Source organism: Pollachius pollachius (assembly GCF_949987615.1).
Source record: "Pollachius pollachius genome assembly, chromosome: 2".
Lineage (NCBI taxonomy): Eukaryota > Metazoa > Chordata > Actinopteri > Gadiformes > Gadidae > Pollachius > Pollachius pollachius.
The window spans coordinates 46,009,162-46,019,161 of NC_136935.1; the positions used below are offsets into that span (position 1 = coordinate 46,009,162).

The 10,000-nt window shown below is 48.0% G+C and overlaps 2 protein-coding genes across 2 annotated transcripts in view; both read left to right on the forward strand.

Annotated features, from left to right (window-relative positions):
* Positions 1 to 3,147, forward strand: part of chrna9a (cholinergic receptor, nicotinic, alpha 9a) — a gene marked incomplete at both ends in the record, with an annotated part of 6,434 nt that extends 3,287 nt beyond the window's left edge. Inside the window, 3 exons of the mRNA XM_079758769.1 lie at positions 865 to 1,216; positions 2,081 to 2,688; positions 2,977 to 3,147. Of these exons, the coding sequence (XP_079614895.1) occupies positions 865 to 1,216; positions 2,081 to 2,688; positions 2,977 to 3,147 (1,131 nt within the window). The remainder of the gene's footprint in view (positions 1 to 864; positions 1,217 to 2,080; positions 2,689 to 2,976) is intronic.
* Positions 3,148 to 8,964: 5,817 nt separating this feature from the next.
* The window catches only part of LOC307071510 (D(1) dopamine receptor-like), a gene marked incomplete at both ends in the record, with an annotated part of 1,407 nt that continues 371 nt past the window's right edge, over positions 8,965 to 10,000 (forward strand). Inside the window, one exon of the mRNA XM_079730505.1 lies at positions 8,965 to 10,000. This exon is cut by the window's right edge and continues 371 nt beyond it. Coding sequence (XP_079586631.1) covers positions 8,965 to 10,000 — 1,036 coding nt within the window.

The window sequence follows — 10,000 nt, forward strand, 5'->3', positions numbered from 1 at the left end:
GTGTGTATCTGTGCTTGTGTGTGTCTGTGCGTGCGGTTGTGCATGTGTGTGTGTGTGTGTGTGTGTGTTTGCTTATGTGCCTGTGTGTATGTGCGAGTTTACGTGTGTGTGTGTGTGTGCGTCAATGCATACCTTCTTTTAGTTCATGTCTGTCTGGTAAAGTCTCTTCTCTGTCTTGATGATCCACCTCTCTGTAAACATGTTACACGAACCAGCAAGTAGAAAGTGACAGGATGCACCAAGACACGATGAAAGATTCAATTCAGATGAATTCAATACAACGAGTACAACTTTTCAGACAGGGAGCAAAATGCAAATGTGTTAAAAGGGAAAGAAAGACCAAAGTGGTGAAACTCTATAAAGGGTAAGATAAACACAAACCTCTAAACATATCGATGGGTAAATGGACTGCATTTATATAGGGCTTTTATGGAAAGCGCTTTACTATATTGCCTGACATTCACCCATTCAGACACCGACATCAGCCATGCAAGGCGACAGCTCGTCAGGAGCAGTGAGGTTTAGGTGCCTTCCTCTGGGACAACTCGACCCTCAGCTAGGAGGAGCCGGGGATCGAACTAGTAACCTTGCGGTTACCAGCCAAACCGCTCGACCTCCTGAGCCACTACCGTTGGCTCCAGATGGGCATCAGCATGACGACACAGAGTTCAAAGCGATGAGACAGAACAAAGCCTGAGACAGACAGGAACAGAACACAGACAGTTTCTCAATTCAATTCAATTTTAGTCGCGTAGCCCTTCCCCATTACACCCTCAAAGGGCTTCAGGGCGTATATCTGTGACACCCTCTCTCTGGGTGCTTATGTCTCTCCTCTGTAAACCTGTCCGCTCCTCCCCCCCCCAGGTGGACATCGACATGGGCTCGGACAGCGGCGACCTGTCGGACTTCGTGGAGAACGTGGAGTGGGAGTGCCACGGCATGCCGGCGGTCCGGAACGTCATCATGTACGGCTGCTGTTCCGACCCCTACCCGGACATCACCTACACCCTGCTGCTGAAGCGCCGCTCCTCCTTCTACATCTTCAACCTGCTGCTGCCCTGCTTCCTCATCTCCTTCCTGGCGCCGCTGGGCTTCTACCTGCCCGCCGACTCCGGGGAGAAGGTGTCCCTGGGCGTCACCGTGCTGCTGGCGCTCACCGTCTTCCAGCTCATGGTGGCCGAGAGCATGCCGCCGTCGGAGAGCGTGCCGTACATCGGTGAGGGGGGGGAGGGGGTTCATTCGTTTACTTGGATGGATTTTTTTTTCTTTTTTTTTTCTTTCACCTTTATTTAACCGGGGAGAAAAATCACATTGAGATAGATATCTCTTTTACATGTGAGCTCTGGCCGAGGTAGCAGCACACTATTTACATAATTAAGACTAATTAAGGTAATCAATAGAGACATAAATTAAGGTCAGAATTTAAAAACAGGAGCAGACAACTTCAAATGCTTGGTTGAGATATGACTTAAACTCGGTAAGTGAAATGATTCAGTAAGTTTGAATGATCTCTGAATCTCATTCCAAGCAACTGGTGCACTATAAGTAAAAGCAGTCTTTCCAAACTCTGTCTTTATTGATTAAACATCTAAGGGAATAAACCTACTTGAACGCAGGTTACACTCCTGTCTATTGAATGTTCAATGTGTTCAGGTGTCACATGCTTTAGTCAGGGTTGCGTTTGATCCATTCAGAGTGGTTTCCCTTGTTCGGTTAATCACATGCCGTCACAGCCGGTCTAGGACACCAGAAAGGACATGGCCGATACATGGTTGAATATTTTATTAAACGCTATTGAATTTTTTATGCTAGTATTTTCTCCCATTTCTATCCTTTGTTCATATTAAGGAACGCATGCATTCATGTGTGAATGCATATGTATCAGTGCATTCAGATGTGTGTGTGTGTGTGTGTGTGTGTGTGTGTGTGTGTTTATGTGTGTATGTGTGTTTATCTGCGTATGTGTGTGTGCATGCATATGTGTGTGTGTGTGCGTGTGTATTTACATGCGTGTGTGTCCATGCATGAATGCATGCATGGCTGTTCTCCTAAACGACCTCCTTGCTGCCACGCCCTGCAGGGAAATACTACATCGCCACCATGACGATGATCACGGCCTCCACCTCGCTCACCATCTTCATCATGAACATCCACTTCTGCGGCGCCGAGGCCAAGCCCGTCCCCTACTGGGCCAAGGTGGTCATCATCGACTACATGTCCAAGATCCTCTTCGTGTACGAGGTGGGCGAGAACTGCACCACGCCGGAGAGCGAGCGCACCTCGCCCTACACCGAGGAGCCCATGGGAGAGGAGCGCTACGGCGTCCGGGACGACGACGACGACGACGACGCGCACCGGCAGAGCAACGGCCACGGCGGGCCCCGCGGCCCCAAGAGGCAGCAGAACCCCCGGCCCAACGGCCACTACCGCCAGGACCGGCAGCAGCACCACTACAACAACCACAACAACCACCACGCCGCCCGGGGCCGCGGCGAGGAGGGCGGCGGGTCCCCGCGGCGCTACCCCCAGAACCACCACATCAGGAGGGACGAGCTGGACTACCAGAGCTCGCCCGGGACCCTGCAGCACCTCAACGGGGGGCTCAAGGATCAGCTGTTCTACCCCCCCTCGGAGAAGCCCTACCCCGCCGCCTGCCCCTGCAGCTGCCCCTGCCCCCAGCACCTCAAGGTGAGGGGCCGACACACACACACACACACACACACACACCGTGTTAGGTGATGATCATGTTATGATGTGATCACACACATGTGAGGAACCTACACTCACCTTGTTAAGTTGTGATGCTGTTATGATGTGATCATGTTATGATGTGATCACACACAGGTGAGGAGCTCTACAGACCTTGTAAGGTTATGATCATATTATTGTGATATTATGATATTATGGTGTTATGATATGATCATCTCTCATCATCTCTCTCTCTCTCTCTCTCTCTCTCTCTCTCTCTCTCTCTAGGTGGTGAAGAACATCCAGTTCATTGCAAACTGTTTCCGTGAGCAGCGGGCGACGTGCGCCAAGGGGGCGCAGTGGAAGAAGGTTGCCAAGGTGATGGACCGATTCTTCATGTGGATCTTCTTCATCATGGTGTTCCTGATGAGCATCCTCATCTTTGCCAAGGCGACTTAAGGGCCGTGTCATGAAAAAACGTATCTTCATCATCAGCATCATTTACAGGTTGATGAGGGTCCGAGGGTTCAAGACCCGAACATGACCTGTGATGTTAAGAAATGTTGAAGATGACATTATAAGCTTAAGTCGTTTTGTCAACAAAGTGTGTTTGGGAGTATATTTCCTGTGTGAGTCCTTTGTGCTTGGAAGATCCTTTCCTTTCAATGTGGCTGAACATGTGAGGAGCCGTCGAACCAGTAAGAAGATCTTGGCCTCTCCTTAAACTTGAAGACTTTATTATTGATGACCTGACACCCAGTTATATATACGTGTTACATTACTTACATTGCATTTTAAGCAGATCCTTTTAGGAAAGCTACAAGGATGGCATGTTTAGAGTAGTTGAAATAAGTTAAAATTAAATACTATTTTTCAGAAGGAGTCCAGAAAAATAAAAATTATAAGAATGCAATAACATACAATACAATTATATATCCCACAATGGTTGAAGCTCCTCCCACATATGATTTTTTATATGCCTACAGGCTCTAGCCCCTCCCACATACCGTGGTTTATCACCCAGAGAGACCTTGGCTCCGCCCACAAAGGCTGTTGTATAACCCAGAGTGGCTCCGACTCACACATCTTCTTGTAACCCATGATGGCAAAGGCACAAAATAAGTGGTTTAAACCACTGTAGGTCAGGGGGCAGTGGATGTCTGTACGTCACTGTCGTTTGAGAACAGGGGTGGGCAAACTTTTTGGCTCATGGGCCACGTTCATTTTTTAAAACTGACCAACAGCTGCGCACTGTCTTTTATATAAGCTAATGTTTATATAAGCTAACGTAAAACTCTGCTTTCTTGCCGAACCCATTGGCCAAGTCTTCGTCATTGAGTTTTACATTTTTTGTTTTCTTGACATACTAGTTTGCATGCCAGTAGATAACTGGCTTTCGTGCTGACGTCTTGAATTGTGGATTGACGTACACAAATGTTTTGCTGATTACCTTCCTGTCTATCTCACTCAGTCATAAAGCATAATAATGCAAAAATAAAGCGTACAAATAAATATATATATATATACTTTATATATATATAATTTTTTAAATGCCTGACAGGTCGGATAACAATGGGACAGCCGTATGTGGCCCGCGGGCCGTAGATTGGCCACCCCTGATCTAGAATGAGGTAGCATAAGTTAGCTATGGCCCACTGAGGATCGCCCCTGTGTTTGGAGTATTATGTTACGACCTCGGTGTCGGTGGCGACACTGTTTGTTTGTCCCTGGAGTTTCCATCCGCCGCTCCTCAGACCAGAACCTTGCCTCGGGTGGTTGGTTCTGTATGTATGTGTATGTATCATAATGTACAGATCCACACCATCACACACGCACATACACACACTTTTATATTGGATATTTATGTCCATCAAATCCAGGTTGAATGTCAATCAAATATTTTTGTTATTCCGAATTAAATGAATAAAGTGTCCTTTAGGTGTGCTATTAAGACATTTCTATCACTATTTTTGTTATATATATTCCTCATTCTTTATTTCTACACACACATTCGGGTGCTGCTTTTGTAGTTTATTGTTTCAAGATACATCCTTCATTCAGTTTTTCCTTGGTGCATTAGCAAATATAAAAAACAACCATATATTTCTCAAAAAAAACTAATTTTGTTTAATAAAAACATGTATGATTTTATAATTTTCCGTTTTAAATTGAATGATGAAATGAGAGTGACACTAAACAAAACCAGTAAAACCAGTTTATTTGAGGGTCTACCAGTAACCTTGGATGACTGACTTCAATGGTGGGCGATACCTAATGACCTAATGGACTTAAAACATACCATAAGGTCAAGGTTAAGGTTACGAGATTCTGGCTAGTCCTCTTTAGCAACATTTATCTTCCCTTCCCAGTAGCTTCAACCACGGATCCGATCGGTTGAGTGTCTGTATTGAGACAGACTGTTGGACCACACACTGAGGATGGGGTCCTGCAGGGTCAAAGGGCAGAGAGCGCTGGCCAGTTGGACCTCCCCCCCACACACACACACACACACACACACACACACACACACAAGTCTGAGAGCTAAATAGAGATGTCTGGCTTCGATCCTACTTCATTGGGTATCATCCACCAGAGACACACATCCTTCTCCCCCTTTACATCCAAAGCTACGTGTGCCAGTGGTTTGATAGGGAGAGGATGGAGACATTCCCCATGGAAAAGGAGGAGGCCTTGAGGGCGACCAGGGAGGGAAATGTGAAGACAAGGAAGATGAGGAAGATCAAGGGTAGAAGAGTGTAGCTGTTCTCTGGAAACTGGACCACATGGCTAAGACCCTGAAGGTGCAGAAGGAGAGAGCAGAAGGTGAAGAGAGACATGGAGGAGATGATCCTGATAGAGAAGGAGGAAAACCAGAGAAAGAGCTAAGAGCAGCAGCTACAGAAGGAGCACGCCATCACTCGAAGAGAGCAGGTGAAGAGGGAGGCACTACAGAAAGAGCAGGATGGGCTCGCACAGGAGTTTCAGGGGCAGAGGAGAAGGGAGGAGGAAAGGGAGGAGAAAATAGCAAAGTAGATTAATGAGGAAAGGGAGGAGAGCCGAATGGAAAGGCAAAGTGAGATGGAGAATCTAGAAGCAGAGAAAAAGTGAAACAACGACCTCCAGCGGCAGGTATGGCTCATTACAATGAATATGGAGGAATACAATGCTTGGACCAATGGGAAAGCTTGGAGCGCAAAAAAGAATGGTGGATGAAGTAACCACACCACAGGGACAAGAGTTGTCCGGAAACGGCTGATACAGCTAGCACAGTGAAGCCGAAAGACAATAACAACAGTTTGTGTGCTTTGGTCAGACTGTGATATGTCCCTGAAATGGGCCTGGTGGTTTTATATGCAGGTCTAGAGCAGCTGGGATCTCTATTCAATAGAGTGTGACACATTTATTGTGTTGATTACAAAGATTTTTTTCTTTTTAAAGTAGCCTTTACCGGAATTTATTTAAATAGTCATAAACACTGTTTCCATACTGTTAAAGAAGAAATGATTGATGAATGGAATTATATACATTTTGAACGAATTTTGAATAATTATTGACTCATTATTAACAATGTCGAAAATAAGATTAAAAAACAAAACCAAGTCATCATTGGCCATAAATAGCCAACATCCAGAGGTGTCAGATCAACATACATGCTTACGATAATGTTGCTCCCGTTTATTATGCCTTGAAATTGTGATACAATTGTATTACTAACAAAAAAAAATGTTAGTAATAAAAAGACAGCATTCCTCATGTTGTCGTTGGATCAGCCTCCAGGTGTTTCATTCAGAAATAGGTCATGCAGCACCTCAAACTTTTTTGCAGCTACTCCAATTCTGATGTCTGTGGTTGTCCTCAGCCTGACTTGTAAGTCACAGTGCATAAGAGCCTCTGCCAAATGTTATCATCAGGGCATAAAGAAGAGGAGCGGGTTTTATCTCATTGCTGTGGAATTGATATAAATGTGATGAGCATACATTATATTGGGAAGTGGGAGATTTTTTGCCCGTAGCTTCCTTGGAACACGTTAACGTGGACAGATGTGATCTCAAAGTTCAGAAAAGGCTTTTATCACAGCGGTGTGATGTAGGGGCTAACAAAGTTGTATCTCATCCCGTTTAAAACAGGCCCTGTTTCTACAGATAACCTGATGAGCTACACCTGTTTTCACCCTATATGAAGACACCAGCTTTCCTTGAGTGAAAGATGGTGTTTTCACACTACTATTAGATGGTGAAAACACCATCTTTCCTTTCGTGAAAGATGGTGTTTTCACCCTACTGTTAGATGTTTAAAACACCATCTTTCCTTTAGTGAAGATGATATTTTCACCCTACTATTGGGTGGTGAAAACACCATCTTTCCTTGAGTGGAAGGTGGTGTTTTCACCATACTATGAGATGGGTAAAACACCACCTTTCCTTTAGTTAAGATTTCGTTTACATCCTACTATTAGATGGTGGAAGACACCATCTTTCCTTGAGTGGAAGGTGGTGTTTTCACCCTCCTATTAGTTGGTGGAAACGCCATCGTTCTTTGACTGAAAGCAAGCAAACACTAAAAATAATCCAGTCTTCCTTTGACCTAGTCCAATGATTCCCAACACATCGAAGCCTCGCAGCCCATCATTGATCAGGTTACAGCACAGGAGACTTAATGGTCCTCATCACCATGGTTCTATTTTGTGCCATAAATGAATTCACATGATGTGAGGGGATTATCAGCTTATGGGGGTATTTCTGTGTGTAAGTAAGAGACTGTGACTCCAGTCTCTCTGGTTTGCTCTCTCGGTGATGGGGTTAATCCTCATGTGATTACTGTAGCCCAGGTGGGCCCGTGTGAGTGGGCTCCGACTGGGGAGGTGAGGACTGGGAGGTGGTGTCCCGGGAACCTCAGGCTGCCACGGCAACTTCTGCACCAATAGGAGACCAGGCGTGGCGGGGAGGTCATCATGTGATCTTATGCAGTTGCTGATGTGAAAATGGCGGATTAAGTATCAATTATGTTTCTCTCTCACACGCACACACACACACACGCACACACACGCACGCACACACACACACACACACACACACACACACACACACACACACACACACACACACACACACACACACACACACACACAAACACACACACACGCACTGGGGCTGGGTCGCCCCATTGGTAATCGAATCTACTCTAAACGTAAACAAACACATTGACGATGTCCAGCTACGATCCACCGCTGCACAGCCGGCACGAGCATCCTGATTGGTCAGAGAACCCACCACGCCTCCCCGAGCGTGGACCGGAGAGGGCCGCCAGCATTACCTGTTGCCGGACAAACGGCCCACGGCTGCCCGTGTCCTCTATACCCCGTGCCCTTGGCAATGGAGACCTGCCTGCTGGGCGTCACAGAGGACGATGGAGCGCAACAACAGCGCCCCCTGATTGGTTGTGTCACGCCGACATAACAGACTGAACCCGGTGTACCGAAGGGAAACAGTGGTTCATGAAGTCACGTTAAGAATGACCTCCCGATATGACCTCAGTGGGTGCTGCTGAATAAAGAAATAAACCATTCATGAGAAATGTGCGTTACTTTCCCATCACGATTGGTATTGATGAAATGCAGCCTCGTTTTATTTTATGTCGTTTTTTTTCAGTTTGTGCTTTTGAATAACCACAGAAGAAAACAATAACGATTAACGATTAAAAACGACTGAATAATGTTTGTTTCACATTATAAATGTATTACTTTATTAATTATGTCTATACAATAATAGTGCCTGTCATAAATCGTGCGGTTCCCATTGACAAGGACCAACCACGACATCCTAATTACAAATTAGTCTGCAGTCGTCGAACCCATCCAGGATGGCCTATGATGGTTTATGTTATTGGTGAATGTAGGTCAGTAACGTGGCGTCTGTGCAGCCCGCCTCAAAGCGCCTGCTCTCCGCCACAGCTGGTCCACTCTGCCCGGGTCTGTGTGCAGTCAGAGGAGGACTCTCTGTTACGAGGCGGTGGGTGATTGCAAACCGCTGTCCACGTGGTCTGCAGGAAATCTCCGTGCGCTCAAGAGCAGCAATCACAGATTAACTCCACGGGAGAAGGAGGACGCCCACCCACCGCCCGGTCCGTTCCGATTGTCATGCCTACCAGTCCTCCAAGGAGAGAAGAGACGCTTGGCACTTTTCTTTTTTTTTAATTTCCATTTGGATTCCGGGGGAATGGGCCGAGATCTTATTTTTCAACCTTTCGCCGTGACCTTGTGGTTCTAGCGTGCATGCGATGAGCAACGCCACCGGCCCGCCATGGACCGGGAGCCCGGGCGCCCTGCTGGCCAGACAAGCCGTCATCGGCTGCGTGCTCGCCCTCCTCATCGTCTGGACCTTCCTGGGGAACCTCACCGTGTGCGTGGCGGTCTTTCGCTTCCGGCACCTGCAGTCCAAAGTGACCAACATCTTCATCGTGTCCCTCGCCCTCTCGGACCTTCTCGTCGCCGCCCTGGTGATGCCCTGGAAGGCGGTGGCCGAGGTGGTGGGCTCGTGGCCGTTCGGCGCCTTCTGCAACACCTGGGTGGCCTGCGACATCATGTGCTCCACCGCCTCCATCCTCAACCTGTGCGTCATAAGCGTGGACCGCTACTGGGCCATCTCCAGCCCGTTCCGCTACGAGAGGAGCATGAACCGCAAGCTGGCGTTTGTCATCATCGGCGTGACGTGGACCGTGTCCGTGGTCATCTCCTTCGTGCCCGTGCAGATGAACTGGCACCGGGGGGAGGTCAACGACCCGACGGCGGACGCTCGCGCCACGGCAAACGTCACGGATGCCGGGGACAGCGGCGAACTGTGTGACTCGAGCTTAAGTCGCACCTACGCCATCTCATCTTCTCTCATCAGCTTCTACATCCCCGTGGTCGTCATGATCATCACCTACACCCGCATCTACCGGATCGCCCACATGCAGATCAGGAGGATCTCGTCTCTGGAGCGCGCGGCGGACCACGCAACGAGCTGCCGCTCCGACGCGCCCGAAAACTTTTCCCGCTCGTTCTCCACCGTCAGCGCGCACTCCAACACACACACGAGTAGCTGCACCAACAGAACCCCGAAGCTAAACCCGTTTCCGTACCAGCGCGCGCTCAGGGTCTCCCTTCGAAAGGAGACCAAGGTGCTGAAGACGCTGAGCATCATCATGGGGGTGTTCGTGTGCTGCTGGACGCCGTTCTTCGTGCTCAACTGCGCACTGCCGTTCTGCCCCAAGACGCAGGGGCTCCGCGCGCAGCACCACAACCCCTACTGCGTCAGCAAGAGGACGTTTGACG